Source organism: Canis lupus, chromosome 13 (assembly GCF_003254725.2).
Source record: "Canis lupus dingo isolate Sandy chromosome 13, ASM325472v2, whole genome shotgun sequence".
Classification (NCBI taxonomy): Eukaryota; Metazoa; Chordata; class Mammalia; order Carnivora; family Canidae; genus Canis; species Canis lupus.
Window position 1 is genome coordinate 58,463,729 of NC_064255.1, and position 16,946 is coordinate 58,480,674.

The 16,946-nt window shown below is 37.9% G+C and overlaps 1 protein-coding gene across 6 annotated transcripts in view; it reads right to left on the minus strand.

The window, feature by feature from the left end:
• CENPC (centromere protein C) overlaps nt 1-16,946 on the minus strand; it is a 77,937-nt gene that overhangs the window by 12,983 nt on the left and 48,008 nt on the right. For 4 of the 6 annotated variants that reach the window (XR_004815281.2, XR_004815282.2, XM_025435902.3 and 1 more), the window contains 2 exons: nt 4,472-4,531; nt 627-731 (listed from right to left, as the gene is read on the minus strand). Coding sequence is in view for 4 of the 6 variants with exons in the window: in XM_025435902.3 (XP_025291687.3) it covers nt 627-731; nt 4,472-4,531 (165 nt within the window). In the remaining 2 variants the exon portion in view is untranslated. The remainder of the gene's footprint in view (nt 1-626; nt 732-4,471; nt 4,532-16,946) is intronic. The other 2 variants (XM_049093003.1, XM_035715427.2) reach the window with 1 other exon arrangement.

Genomic DNA, 16,946 nt, shown 5'->3' on the forward strand with positions numbered 1-16,946 from the left:
TTATATTTCTACTATCCAAATTCTAGATACACTGATGAAACATGATAGAATGATCTCTGTTGCTTGAAATCAACAGTCAGGTTGAAAAACACAAAAGCCAGCAAGGAAATATTTATAATAATCCCCATGTGAGCTTATACAAAAGCCAGCAAGGAAATATTTATAATAAACCCCATGTGAGCTTAGTTTTTTTACTTAAATATATCACAGAAAGGAAATATCTTTCTTGCCCACTGTCTATATTTCTGTAGATAAATATGATGAGAAAATGGGATGAGAATAGTAAAGGGGAATACTTAACCTTTGCCAGTTACTAATTTTCTTACATTCTGATCTAATGACTTATTTTGTGCAATAAACCTTGTTCAACAGTATGGAATAACACTCTATAAAGCCACACACTCACCTCAAACTGCTACCAAAGAGAGAAAGAGAAGCATCTCTAAAGTAATCAGAACAATCTGTACTTGAATTTATTCTGGCCTCATTTCTGGAGGATAATGATAAAATGAGGTAATTTATATAAATATGTAAGACAGTGCTTTGTATGTAATATACATAAACTATTAGCATCCTCAATATTATTTTTTACTATCAGATATTAAAGTGTAAATTGGAATTCTCACCTGATGGCCTTCCATGATAATCTATTCGTTCTCCCCGCCAATATTCCAAAGGTTTCAATCGTGTTCTCTTGGTCCTGCGAACATTTGGTGTGTTGGAAGGCAATACTGTAAAAAGATGACACAAAATTGTACACATATACACGTTTAATTGAATGTTACTCTAGTGGAAAGACTGATACTACCCTCTAGAACACTAATGCTTCTAGACAAAACAGTAGAAAAACAAAATTTTACAATGTATTTGTTCTAAGAGTTAAAGAAATACCAATCAAAAAACAAGCTGCTAGATTCACAGATTAAAAAACTTGGTAATACCCGAGGTGAATGATGTTAAAGGTACACAGAAATTCACATATATTGTAAGTAGAAAAGTAAACTGACATAAGATAATTTAGCAATAACTTGATTAAGAATTTAATTTATAGGGCAGCCCGGTGGCTCAGGGGCTTAGCGCCGCCTCCAACCCAGGGCCTGATCCCGGAATCCCGGGATCGAGTCCCACATTTTGTGTTTCTATGGTATTGGTTGTAACTTTTTTCATTTCTAATTTTATTTGAGTTTTCTTGTTGTTTCTTGATGGGTCTGGCTAAAGGTTTTATCAACTTGTTTATCTTTTTTAAAACCAGCTCACGGTTTCATGGATTTTTTTTTTTTTTTTGGTATTTTTTTTTTTAGTCTGTATTTCCAGTGTGATCTTTATTGTTGCTTTCCTAAGATGCTTGATATGATTTTAATATTTTTGAATTTATTGAGACTTGTTTTGTGGCCTAACTTGATCTATTCTGGTGATTGTTTCATGTGTACTTGAATGTGTATTCCGCTGGTTTTAGATGGAATGTTCTGTATAAATCTATTAAATCCAGATGGTCTAATGTGTCATTCAGAGCCACTGTTTCCTTATTGATTTTCCATCTAGATGAAATATTCATTGATGCAAGATGTTGATCTCTTTTGCTGTTTTTTTAAAGGTTTTATTTATTTGAGAGAGAGAGTGTGAGTACAAGCAGGGGGAGGGGCAGAGGGAGAGCGAGAGACAGACTCCCTGCTGCGCAGGGAGCCTGACATGGGGCTCATTCCCAGGCCCCTGGGATCATGACCCCAGCCAAAGGCAGACACTTAACCAACTCAGCCACCTAGGTGCCCCTGAAGTCTACTGCTATTTTCTTACTCTAAGTTTCTCCCTTTGTATCTGTTAATATTTACTTTATATATTTAAGTGCTCCTATGTTGGGTGCATTTGTACTTAAAACTGTTATATCCTCTTGTTGGACTGATCCCTCATAATTATGTAATTCCTTTCTCTGTCTCTTGTAGTCTTTATTTTCAAGTTATTTTTGGTTTGATGTAGTTATTGCTACCCTGGCTTTTTTTTTTTTTTTTTTACCTCTATTTGCACGGAGTCTTTTTTGATACCAGCTTCAATTTGTATGTGTCATTAGGTATAAAATGAGTTTATTGTAGACAGCATATTGATGGGTCTTGTTTTTTATCCATGTCTTTTGATCAGAGCATTCAGTCCATTTACATTTAAAGCAATTATTGATAGTTATGTACTTACTGCTCTTTTTTTCATTGTTTCTAGTTGTTTTTGTGGCCTCTGTTTTTTTTTTTCATGTGATTTGATGACTTTCTTTAGTGTTATGCTTATGTTCTTTTTTATTTTTTGTTTCCATTAGAGGTTTTTTATTTATAGTATTAATATGAGGTTCATATAACATTCTATGTATATAGAAGTCTATATTAAGTTGATGGTTGTTTAAGTTCCAGCACATTTAAAAAGCACTACATTTTTGCTTCCCTTCCACATTTATATATATGATGTAAAATTTTGCATTTTTATTTTGTGATGATTCACATCCTTGAGTAATAATCCCCCCTCCCCCAAGATGTATGTGGGAACTATGACTTTCTTCTCATCTGCAGAATACGGCAATAATGACAGAGAATCAGTCCTATGATCACATCATGATTATATATATATGATATTATACATATAAGACACCATCTAGCTGAAGCAGAGAGAATTTTTCCTTGCGGACTCTGAAGAGTCAAGGTGATGGAAGAGGTCATATGGCAAGGAACTGTAGGTAGCTTTTAGAAGCTGATGGCCCATGGCTGAAAGCCATCAAGAAAACAGGTACCTTAGTCCCGCAATTGCAAGGAATTGAATTCTAACATCCATATCAACTTGGAATACAATCTCAAACCTCAGATGAGACCACAGCCCATGCTGACACTTGATTGAAGCCTGTGATATTCCTGAACAGAGGACCCAGCTAATGTGTGCCTGGGCTTCTGACCCACAGAAAATATGGATGATAAATAAATGTATGTTGTCTAAACCAATGAACTGTGGTAATTTAGTACACAGCAACAGAAAACAAATACACACTATTTAAATTTAACCAATATATTACAAGAATTATTCCTCACCACTGTTTCCTCTATCTGGACTCAGTTTTGATTTATATACTTGGTTAGAAAACCTCACATAAGTATTCTACCCGGAGGATTTAGAGTCCACTGAATCTCTGCATTTTCTGCAAAATAAACTCACTAATTGGAAAGGAAAGTATTTTGGCTAGGTATACGATTATTGAATTGTAACACATTTCTTAAAAAGGCTATGGATGTCATTTTATTCTTCCAATTTTACATGGAATAACAGTGCTAGTCATTAAAGTTGTGCATTCAAACCATCCTTAATCTAGGGAAGTTTTCTTTAACATACTTCTTTTAACTCTTTTCTCTCCTCCACCTGTTTCTCTTTTCTGGCAATCCTATTACTTGCAAGTTTTCTCAGCTGTCTACTTATTATTTCCATGTAAACCTTTTTCCCCATCATGATTTCCAACTTTCTGTATTTTGTCTCTGAGGAATTTCTTCCATATCAACACCAGTTACTAATTCAGCTCTAAATAACAGTGATTACCTTTACATTCACTTCATCTACTTTTTAAATCAAAAGAATAGGATTTTCAGTACCAGAAAGTTTTCTATGCTATAACTGAAATGATTTCTGAAATGATCATCTTTCTTTTATTATTAAAATTGTTAAGAACCTACTGCAAAAATTCTAGCTTACCAGCAGTTGCCTACTGTTTTTAGGCATAAGGCTTGATTTTCCTCTCTTTAGTTGCTAAAACCCCTGCTCAGGAACATTTTTATTTGTCTGCTTACTCCTGACTAGTTATCATTCCCCTCCAAGAAAGCATTAAGTACTAAAAGTCAGAATGGTCTTTCTTCATATGGGCCCACAAAATACTGATAAGATGTGAGTTTTTGGTTGAAGCCATTTGAGGAGCTTCTCTTCTAGTGGTTCTCTTCCGGTACAAGTGCAGGAGCATTCACAACCTCAGGAATTGAGAGAAACATAAAAGGTCACTCCAATCCCACAAAATTGAGAGGTGCCATGAATCCTGACTGGCAGCTATCTCATTGGGAACCACAGAATTTTAATTCTCCATGGCCTCTCCATGGGTTCCCAAGCTCCCATCTTTGCCTACTTATTCCAGCTACTGCTTTGTTTATAAGTAAACTGGATAAAAGCAGGAGTTTTCAGGGATATCATCTGCTTAGCAGTTATATTTTATAGAATTCTCCACCCTAGCTTCTTAGCCTAGGTGAAATCATGCTCCTTAATACAGGAGTGAGAGGAACACAGGCTTTATAAATGAACAACAAAGAACATCACTGGCCTGTAATGACTTATGAAAGTCATGAAAACAAAATAAATAGTTTTATCTGTCAATCCAAACATGTCGCCCCTGCTTGAGAAAAATTAAGTCCTATTTAGTAGAGAGGTTTTATAATATGAAGATACTAAAAGACAGAAATAGTCTTACCTAACTTGTGATGTATTTTATGTTCTGATATTATAGGAGGCAGTTTTAAACTTGAGTCACCTGCAAAATACAAATGATATATCATGGGCAAGGCTGCTAATTCCATCTTGAATTAAAGTGTGTTAGTTGGTCAATTTAAATATACGTAATTTAATTAAATTTAACCTGACAATACATGTTATTACTTCTTTTACTTTTTACTGCTGAAGAATAAAGGCTAATGAAAAACAGTGTAACATTTCTCTAGATTTTGCTACCATGTCCGTGTGCATGTCGAAAGAATCTAACACTTAAAAATAACAAAAAATAAGCAGCTTTTCTGGATTTCAGGTGAAATAAGTCACTTGAAACACGAAAATGTAGGGTATAATAATGAATAGACATGCTAATAATGTAATATATGATCTTTCAAATTCTAAAATAGTACAAGTATGCTAAATTTAGCAGTGTGTCAATTAGGCCAGAGTTTTCAACTTTAGTATTGTAAATAGCACCTAAAGATAGCTGCCATTGGGATGCCTGGGTGGCTCAGCGGTTGAGCGTCTGCCTTTGGCTCAGAGCATGTGATCCCAGAGTGCTGGGATCGAGTCCCACATTGGGCTCCCTGAATGGAGCCTGCTTCTCCCTCTGCCTTTGTCTCTGCCTCTCTCTCTCTCTTTCTGTTTCTCATGAATGAATAAATAAATTCTTAAAAAAGATAGCTACCATTAATTCTTTCTCTCCCTATGCACAAATGTTATCAAGAAACAGTCTAGTCTCCTTTCCTTTGCATCTCCGATCTGAATGACTTGCTTGACTAACAAACCAAGCAGAAGTAACATTCTGGGACTTCAAAGGCTAAGTCCTAAAAAGATATGCAGGTACCACCTGGATCTCTTGGAATTTCACTCTGGAGAAAGATAGACATCATATATGAAGACCATCCCAAAATTGCCATACTGTGAAGAAACCCAAGCTAACCACAGGAGAAGGCCATGTGGAGAAAAGATATAGTTGGTCAGCCCTCAACTGTTCCAGCCACCGAGCTAAGTGCTAAATATGTAAGTAAAAAAGTCACCCTGGACTTCCAACCCAGTTGAGCTTTCAAATGACTCCAGCCTCAGTAGCCTGCATTTAACTATAAATGCATGAGAGAGCCCAAGTGAGAACTGCCCAACTAAGCTACATCAACCTATAGAACAATGAAAGATAAATCAAGCCACTAAGTTTTGGGTGTCTGTTATGGAGCAACATGTCACTGGAACACTTAATGTCTATGAATGACCTAAAATTTCTAATACAATTTTACATGTAATATCCATTTCCAAAAAGTAAGTCTAAGCTTTTGTTGTATTTTTAAATGAGTCTGTGATAGCAAAAGACTGTTTAAAATTATTGAACTGGGGCACCTGGTTGGCTGGCTCAGTCAGTTAAGCATCCAACTCTTGATTTCAGTTCAGGTCATGATCTCTAGGTCATAAACTCGAGCCCCACATTGGGCTCTGTGCTGAGCATGGAGCCTGCTTAAGATTTTCTCTTTCTCTCTTCCTCTGCCCCTCCCCACCCCACTCATGTATACACACACACTCTCTAAAAAAAAAAAAAAAAAAAAAAAAATTAAATGGCTGAATTACATACTTTATAAAATTGCTGGGTAAGAAGAAACTTGAGTGATCATAAAATCCAATTTCCCTATCCAGAACAGGCAAATCTTACATAGATCTATAGAAATTAAAAGTAGATTACTGGATGCCATAGGCACACAAGATATGAGAGGGAGGGAATAAAAGATGCCTGCTGAAGATAAAGAATATGGGGTTTCTTCTGGGGATAATAAAAATGTTCTAAAATTTATTGCGGTGATGGTTACACACCATTGAATTATATACCATAAATGGGTAAATTTTACGGTATCCGGATATCTCAACATATATCTCAATAAAACTGTTACAAAAAAAAAAAAAAATCTGGGGAAATAGGAAGATGGCAGGAGTGGGGGTCCTCAACTCACGTGCCCCCACCAACTCACCTAGATAACTTTCAAACCAGCCTGAACACCTACAAATTCAACCTGAGATTTAAAGAGAGAACACCAGGAACACTACAGAGAGAGGGGTTTTCGCTTCTAACAAGAAGCCGCAGCCCCGGGAGCACGATGCCAGCAGCACAGGCCCCGGATCCCAGGGCACCGGGGGGACACAGCCAGGATCCTGTGCTTCCCCCCGACGCCCTGGGACAGGCAAAGGCAGGGAGGGCCCAGGACAGCGAAGACGCTCTTGCTGCCGGGCGCCCCGAGCTGTGCAGGTCAGTGCCCTCCACACTGACCCAGGAGCACCCAGGCCAGTGTGGACTGGGAGACTGCGGTAGTTACTAGGGGAGCTGACTCCAGGGCTGGGGACCTGGCCCCCACCAGTGGTGATGTTCCTTCTGGTGTCACCCTGTGTCTGGGGTGGGGAGGGGGCGCCAGGGAACAGGGGACTCATGGGGTAAACATCTCCCACTGAACCCAGCACCAGGCGGGTGGAGGGGGGCAGCTCCCCCAAGGTGCACACACCTGAGAACCAGCACAGCAGCCCCTCCCCCAGAAGACCAGCTGGAAGGACAGGGGAAGAGCAAGTTCTGGACCGAGCAGTGGGGGAAAGCTCCAGGGGAAGTCGACAGATTTACAGTATATAGAACTAGAGGGTACCCCTCCTATTTTTTTCCTCTTCCTTTTTCAAGTACAACTCGTTTTTGTGTCAGTCTGTAAATTTCCTTTTCTTTCCCCACCTTAACTACAATAGTTTAGCAACTCTTCCTTTTTAAGATTCTGCCTTTCATATTTCTACAATTACAGGTCCTAGATATATTTTCCACTTCTAGATTCCCTTCAACATACTCAACTTAATTTTGGGAGACAGACAAGATATGTTTTTTTGTTTTGTTTTGTTTTTTGTTTTCTCTGCCTCATTTTGCTCTACAATGGTAGAAGTTAATACCTTCTAAAACATGACCAGCATGCACCCAGAACCAAGTGGTGTACCGTGCTGGTTCATTCTGTAACATTCCTCATTCCCATTCTGCCCCCGTTTTATCTCATTTGTTTTGTTGGTCAAAGTGGGGGCCCTCTACAAGTATTTCTGGTTTATATAAATTTGGAACTGAGCATCTTCTAACATACAGAACTTAATATATTCAGACATAAGAGGATTACTCTCTAGAACCCCTCAGGTAGACTACATTCTCCCTCCACTACAACTTCGTCACCACCACCATCTCCCAGTCCCTCCCCCTTTTTTTCTTCTTTTTTTTTCTCCTTTGCTTTTCTTTTTTTTCCTCTTCTTTACGATTCCTGGCCTTTTATTTTTTACTGCTTTGTTTTAAAATTTGTTTTTCACTTTAATGGTCCTTTTGTTTTATGTCGTTCTGATCTTTGTTTTCAATTTCTGGTCTCTAACCTCGGCAGAATCATCTAGGGTGAAATTTACTTAGGTCGTGGCCAATAATCATGACTCAGCCCACTCATACAGCCACTCTGCACTGAGCAAAATGACTAAAAAGAACTCACCACAAAAGAAAGAATCAGAAACAGTACTCTCCCACAGAGTTACAGAATTTGGATTACAATTCAATGTCAGCGAATTCAGAAGCACAATTATAAACCTACTGGTAGCTCTGGAAAAAAGCCTAAAGGAATCAAGAGACTTCATGACTGCAGAATTTAGATCTAATCAGGCCAAAATTAAAAATCAATTAAATGAGATGCAATCCAAACTGGAGGTCCTAACGATGAGGGTTACTGAGGTAGAAGATAAGGTGAGTGACACAGAAGACAAGTTGATGGCTAAAGAAAAAAAGAGAAAAACAATTAAAAGACCATGAGGAAAGGTTAAAGGAAATAACTGATAGCCTCAAAGGAAAAATCTACATATAACTGGGGTTCCATAGAGCACCCAGAGGGACAGAAAGTGTATTTGAACAAATCATAGCTGAGAACTTCCCTAATCTGGGGAGGGAAACAGGCATTCAGATCCAGGAGACAGAGAAGTCCCCCCCCCCCCAAAATCTATGAAAACCATTCAACACCTCGAGATTTAATAGTGAAACTTGTAAATTCCAAAGATAAAAAGAAAATCCTTAAAGCAGTAAGAGACAAGAAATCCCTAACTTATATGGAAAGAAATATTAGAATAACAACAGACCTCTCCAAAGACCTGACAGGCCAGAAAGGTCTGGCAGGATATATTCAGGGTCCTAAATGAGAAGAACATGCAGCCAAGAATACTCTATCCAGCAAGGCTCTCATTCAGAATGGAGGAGAGATAAAGAGCTTTCAAGATAGGCAGAAACAGAAAGAATATGTGACCACCGAACAACTATGCAAGAAATATTAAGGAGGACTCTGTAAAAGAAAGGAAGACCAAAGTAATAATCCACAAAAACAGGGACTAAATAGGTATTACGATGATACTAAATTCGTATCTTTCAATAGTAACTGAACGTGAATGGACTAAATGATCCCATCAAAAGATGCAGACTGGATGAAGAAGCAAGACCCATCTATTTGCTGTCTACAAGAGACTCATTTTAGACCTAAGGACACTTACAGCCTGAAAATGAAAGATTGGTACAGCCTGAAAATGAAAGGTTGGAGAACCATTTACCATTCAAATGGTCCTCAAAAGAAAGCTGGGGTACCAATCCTCATATCAGATAAATTAAAGTTGATCCCAAAAACTGTAGTAAGAGATGAAGAGGGACACTATATCATACTTAAAGGATCTATATCCAACAAGAGGACCTAATGGTCATGAATATTTATGCCCCTAATGTGGGAGCTGCCAAGTATATCAATCAACTAATAACCAAAGTAAAGACATACTTAGATACTAATACACTAATAGTAGGAGACATCAACACAGCACTTTCTGCAAATGACAGATCTTCAAAGCACAACATCTCCAAAGAAACAAGAGCTTTAAATGATACACTGGACCAGATGGATTTCAGAGATATTTACAGAACTTTACATCTGAATGCAACTGAAGACACATTCTTCTCAAGTGCACATGGAACTTTCTCCAGAATAGACCACATACTGCGTCACAAATCAGGTCTCAACCGAAACCAAAATATTCGGATTGTCCCCTGCATATTTTCAGAACAAAATGCTTTGAAACTAGAACTCAATCACAAGAGGAAATTTGGAAGAAACTCAAACATGTAGAGGTTAAAGATTCCTGCTAAAAGATGAATGGGTCAACCAGGAAATTAGAGAAGAATTTAAAAGATTCATGGAAACTAATGAAAATGAAGATACAACCATTCAAAATCTTTGGGATACAGCAAAAGCAGTCCTAAGAGGTAAATACATCACACTACGCATCCCTCAAAAAACTGGAAAAAACTCAAATACACAAGCTAACTTTGCACCTGAAGGAAATAGAGAAAGAATAGCAAAAAAAAAAAAAAAAAAAAAAACCTACACCAAGCAGAAGAAGAGGGTTAATAAAGATTCAAGCTGAACTCAATGAAATAGAGATCAGAAAAACTGTAGAACAGATCAACAAAACCAGGAGTTGGTTCTTTGAAAGAATTAATAATATAGATAAACCTTTAGCCAGCCTTACTAAAAAGAAAAAAGACTCAAATTAATAAAATCACGAATGAAAAAGGAGAGATCACAACCAATACCAAGGAAATACAAACGTTTTTTTTTTATATTTTATTTATTTATTCATGAGAGAGACAGAGACACAGGTAGAGGGAGAAGCTAGAACCAGGCTCCATGTAGGGAACCTGATGTGGGACTCAATCCCAGGACTCCAGAATCATGCCCTGAGCCGAAGGCAAGGGCCAAACCGCTAAGCCACCCAGGGACCCCTATAAACGATTTTAAAAACATATTATAAGCAGCTATATGTCAATAAATTAGGCAATCTAGAAGAAAAGGACATATTCCTGGAATACAAACTACCAAAACTGGAAGAAGAAGGAACAGAAAACCTGAAGGAATGAAAAACCGATAACCAGGGAGGAAACTGAAGCAGTCATCAAAAACCTCCCAAGACACAAAAGTCCAGGGCCCAATGGCTTCCCAGGGGAATTCTATCAAACGTTTAAGAAGAAACCATACCTATCCTACTAAAGCTGTTCCTAAAGATAGAAAGGGACAGAATACTTCCAAACTCCTTTTATGAGGCCAGCATCACCTTAATTCTAAAACCAGACAAAGACCCCACCAAAAGGGAGAATTATAGACCAATATCCCTGAAGACCACAGATGCAAAAATTCTCAACAAGATACTAGCCAGTAGGATCCAACAATACATTGAGAAGATTATTCACCATGACCAAGTGGGATTTATCGCCGGGATGCATGGCTGGCTCAACACTTGTAAAACAATCAACGTAATAGATTATGTCAACAACAACAACAACAAAAAAAACAAGAACCACATGACCCTCTCAATAGATGCAGAGAAAGCATTTGACATCCATTCTTGATCAAAACTCTTCAGAGTGTAGGGATAGAGGGAACATTCCTCAGCATCTTAAAAGCCTTCTATGAAAAGCCCACAGCAAATATCATTCTCAATGGGGAAACACTGAGAGCCTTTCCCCTAAGATCAGGAACACGACAGGGATGTCCACTCTCACCACTGCTATTCTACATAGTACTAGAAGTCCTAGCCTTCAGCAATCAGGCAACAAAAAGAAACAAAAAGCATTCAAACTGGCAAAGAAGTCAAACTCTCCCTCCTCGCAGATGACATGATACTGTACATAGAAAACACAAAAGACTCCATTCCAAGATTGCTAGAACTCATACAGAAATTCGGCAGAATGGCAGGATACAAAATCAATGCCCAGAAATCAATGGCATTTCTATATACTAACAATGAGACTGAAGAAAAAGAAATAAAGGAGTCAATCCCATTTACAATTGCACCCAAAATTGCATAAGATATCTAGGAATAAACCTAACCAAAGAGATAAAGGATCTATACCCCCAAAACTGCGAACACTTCTGAAAGAAACTGAGGAAGATACAAAAGATGGAAAAATATTCCATGCTCATGGATTCGAAGAATTAATATTGTGAAAATGTCAATGTTACCCAGGGCAATTTACATGTTCAATGCAATCCTTATCAAAATACCATGGACTTTCTTCAGAGAGTTGGAATAAAGCATCTTAAGTTTTGTGTGGAATCAGAAACGACCCCGAACAGCCAGGGGAACATTGAAAAAGAAAACTAGAGCCGGGGGCATCACAATGCCGGATTTCAGGTTGTACTACAAAGCTGTGGTCATCAAGACAGTGTGGTACTGGCACAAAAACAGACACATTGATCAATGGAACAGAACAGGAACCCAGAAATGGGCCCTAAACTCTATGGTCAACTAATATTCGACAAAGCAGGAAAAACTATCCACTGGAAAAAAGTCTCTTCCATAAATGATGCTGGGAAAATTGGACAGCCATGTGCAGAAGAATGAAACTAGACCATTCTCTTACACCATACACAAAGATAAACTCAAAATGGATGAAAGATCTAAATGGGAGACAAGAATCCATCAAAATCCTAGAGGGGAACACAGGCAACATTTCTGAACTTTGGCACAGCAACTTCTTCCAAGATATATCTATGAAGGCAAGGGAAACAAAAGCAAAAATGAAGTACTGGGACTTCATCAAGATAAAAAGCTTCTGCACAGCAAAAGAAACAGTCAACAAAACTAAAAGGCAACCTACAGAATGGGAGAAGATATTTGCAAATAACTTTTCACATAAAGATCTAGTATTCAAGATCTATAAAGAACTTATTAAATTCAACAGCAAGGAAACAAACAATCCAATCATGAAATGGGCAAAAGACATGAACAGAAATTTCCCCAAAGAAGACATACACATGGCTAACAAGCATATGAGAAAATGCTCCACATCACTTGCCATCAGGGAAATACAAATCAAAAGCACGATGAGATACTACCTCACACCAGTGAGAATGGTGACAATTAACAAGACAGGAAATAACAAATGTTGGCAAGGATGTGGAGAAAGGGGAACCCTCTTGCACTGTTGGTGGGAATGTGAACTGGTACTGCCACTCTGGAAAACTGTGTGGAGGTTCCTCAAAGAGTTAAAAATAGAACTGCCCTACGACCCCGCAATTGCACTGCTGGGGATTTACCCCAAAGATACAGATGCAGTGAAAAGCCAAGACACCTGCACCCTGATGTTTCTAGCAGCAATGTCCACAATAGCCAAACTGTGGAAGGAGCCTCAATGTCCTTCAACAGATGAATGGATAAAGAAGATGTGGTCTATATATACAATGGAATATTCCTCGGCCATTAGAAACGACAAATACCCACCATTTGCTTGGACATGGATGGAACTGGACAGTATTATGCTGGCTGAAGTTAAGTCAATCAGAGAAGGACAATCATCATATAGTTTCACTCATACGGGGAATATAAGAAATAGTGAAAAGGACTGTAAGGGAAAGGAGGGGAACTGAGTGGGAAAAATTAGAGAGGGAGACAAACCATGAGAGACTCCTAACTCTAGGAAACAAACAAAGGGATGTGGAAGGGGAGGTGGGCGGGGGAATGGGGTGACTGGGTGACAAGCACTCAGGGGGGCACTTGACAGGATGAGCACTGGGTGTTGTACTATATGTTGGCAAACCGAAGTCCAATAAAAAAATATGCAAAAAAAAATCTAACTTCTCATGCAATCCCAAGTAGAAAAGGTAGAGAGCTAGTCACTGGCTGAAAATTATCCCACAGCAATGAGCTGTGGGAAGCAGCAGATGGGAACAGAGAAGGAATGAAGCAGTAAGTACATATATTGAGGACAGTCCACTGAGAAAGCCTAGAAGCAATGATATCCTTGCCTCCTTTGTCATAGATTAATTGATTATATAAGCATGAGTTATAAGTGGGCTCTCTGTTTTGTTCCATTTATCTATGTGTCTATTTTGTTCCATTATCATACTGTAGCATTATTTACAACAGCCAAGATATAGAAGCAACCCAAATGTTCATCCATAAGTGAATTAATAAAGAACATGTGGTACATATACAAACCACACACACATACAGAATAGAATTTAGGCATAAAAATAGTGACATCTTGCAATCTACAACAACATAGATGGAATGGATGGACAGTATAACGCTATGTGAAACAAGTCAGTCAGGGAAAGATAAATGCCATATGATTTCACGCACATGTGGATTTTTTTTTTTTTTTAAGATTTTATTTACTTATTCACGTAAGAGAGACAGAGACAAGCAGAGGGAGAAATAGGCTCCCGGCAAGGAGCCAGATCTGGGAGTTGATCCAGATCCCAGGATCACGCCCTGAGCTGAAGGTAGATGCTCAACTGCTGAGCCACCCAGGTGTCCCTCACAGTCCCTCACAAGTGGAATTTAAGAAACAAAACAACTGAATAAAGAAAACCAGACTCTTAAATACAGAGAACATAATGGTGGTTGCCAGAGGAGAGGTGGGTGAGCAATGAATGACACAGATAAAGGGAATTAAGACTATGCTTATGATAAACATTGAATAAAGTATAAAAATGCTGAATCATTCTATTGTATACCTAAAACATATCACTGTATATTAATTATATTTCGATAAAAATAATTTTAAGGGGTGCATGGGTGACTTAGTCAGATGAGTATCCAAGTTGATCTCAGCTCAGGTCTTGACCTTGGGGTCATGAGTTCAGGCCCCACGTTGGGCTTCAGGCAAAGTGCAGAGCCTACTTTAAAAAAATATATTTTTTTAAGGTCTAACAGAAGTGAGTATGAACATGTATGTACTGGAGGCAGGAAGGAAAATGAAACAAATATAAAATGTTGACAATTGTGGAAACTGGATGAAACAAATATGGGATTTCAGGGAGAGTTTAAAATTAAAAATTTCCAAAATTTAATAACTTAATAAATTTAATAATTTCCAAAAAAATATTTTTCTAAAGATTTTTTATTTATTCAGAGAGAGAGAGAGAAAGAGAGAGAGAGAGAGGCAGAGACACAGGCAGAGGGAGAAGCAGGCTCCATGCAGGGAGCCTGACGTGGGACTCGATCCTGGGTCTCCAGGATCACACCCCAGGCTGCAGGCGGCGCTAAACCGCTGCGCCACTGGGGCTGCCCCAAAAAAATTATTTTAAAAAAATAGCAATAAAAAAACTTCTGTTTCAAACATTTAAGAATCTTAATAAGCACAGAGATAGAAGAAAACAGATTACCTACAAAGAAAACAAGAAGTAAGCCTGCTTTTGAATTTCTGCTCATGAGCATTAGCTATGAGGCAAAAGATCAATAGCCAGCTAGTTTAAAGGAAAAAAAGATTATGACTCAAAGATTATTTTTACCATTCAACTGATTGTAAAAAATATATATAAATATATAAATACATATATTTTTTTTCCCTGAGTTTTCGCTAGCATATGTGAGAATGTCTACCAACTTTAAAAAGAAATATCAAGGCTATCTGTCCTGACAGTAAGTACAAATGTATTAAACATTTATTAAAGGAAAAAATACTGACAGAAGTTAAAAATAAAAACTCATTTATGTACTATTTCTAAACCACTTTGTTTTAGTTCTTTAAGAAAGGTTAAGTAAAAAGATGAACAAACATATAAAAAAATAAGAACAAACCAAAAGAAAGCAGGCATCACAATATTAGGCAAAACAGACTATAAGTTAAAAGCACTGTAACAAGATCAAGAAGATAAATTTGACTTAAGCAGTTACATTCCATATAAATGCTTACCTGCTTAGTAAAAGCACTGAAATATACAGAGCAAACACTACAGAAGACAGAAGGAGAAAAAAGCAGACCACTGCAGGAGAAGCACTTTACTGCAACTCTGGCAGTCCTCAGCAGATTACACAAATCACAAGCAAGGATATAAAGATAAAGGATCAAAATAATATCTATGTAACATGTTCCATTCTAAGATCTTGTTCTTTTCCCCAAATCCACTCCTTCCCTAGTAGTCTCCAAATCACATAATGACACGACCATTCTTTCAGGTGCTCAACCCAAAACCATTAAAGTTATCATAAGAAACATAATATTCTATAAATATTTAAGAAATTCCGAGGTGCTTGGGTTTAAGCATCTGCCTTGGGCTTAGGTCATTATCTCAGGGTCTTTAGGATGGAGCCCCGAGTCTTCAGGCTGCCTACTCAATGAGGAGTCTTAATTCTCTCTTTCCCTCACCCACCCTACTCCCGTTCGTGCTCATTCATTGTCTCTCAAATAAATAAAAATCTTTAAAAATTAAAACAATATTTAAGAGTGCTACATATATTCAAAAATATATATCCACTTATATCATTAAAACAAGTGGATATTTTAAAATCCATACATATACACAAAATAATATTCTTTTTTCAAGCACCCATGGGAGAATTATAAAATTCTTACATGAATTTTATATGTTCTAAGTATACTATAGAACACAAAGAAAATCTTAATAAAGGTCTATTTTTCAAAAAATTTATAATACAAGCCAAAGTACCCTAGAACAGTGAAATGAAACTAGAAATTCTTAACAAAGAACAAAACACTTTAGGGCAACAGCCAACATTATGTTCTACCACAAACCAGATATTAAACTAAACAAGAGGGACGTCTGGACAAATGCTGGGTGGCTCAGCATTTAAGCCTCTGCCTTTGGCTCAGGGTGTGATCCTGGAGTCCCAGGATTGACTCCTGCATCAGGCTCCTGCATGGAGCTTACTTCTCCCTCTGCCTATTGTCTGTGCCTCTCTCTCTGTGTCTCTCAGGAATAAATAAATAAATAAAATCTTTAAAAATAAATTAATAAGTAAACTAAACAAGAAAGCTAAGGGATTGGAAATGATATCCCCATTTTACAGATAGGACGTTAAATGTAAGAGCAATTAATTTTTTTACTCAATATAACATAGTAAATAAGTGGTAGAGCTAGATTCAACCCCAAGTTCCAGACTCTGGAGACCAAGTTCTTGATTAAATATACTCTTTAAAAAAACTCATAGGTCACAGAAAAATCACTGTAATTTATGGTACACTACAATAAGAACACAACATTTGGGACTCCCTAGGTGGCTCAGTTGGCTTAGTGTCCAACTCTCGACTTCGGCTCAGGTCATGATCTCAGGGTCATGGGATGGAGACCCACACTAGGCTCTGCACTCAACGAGGAGTCTGATAGAGATTCTCTCTCCCTCTGCCCCCTCTCTGCTCATGTTCTCTCTCTCTAAAATAAATAAATCTTTAAAAGAAAAAAAAAACATTTAAAAAGCTATAAAATTGGGTGCCTGGGTGGCTCACTGAACTGAGAGTCCAACTCTTTCTGGCTCAGGTCATCATCTCAGGGTTGTGAGATCGTGCTCCAAGTGGGTGCTCTGCCCTCAGCACAAAGTCTGCTTCAGATTCTCTCTTTCCCCTCTCCCTCTGCCCCAATCCTGCTCACATTCTCTCCAAAAAATTAAATAAA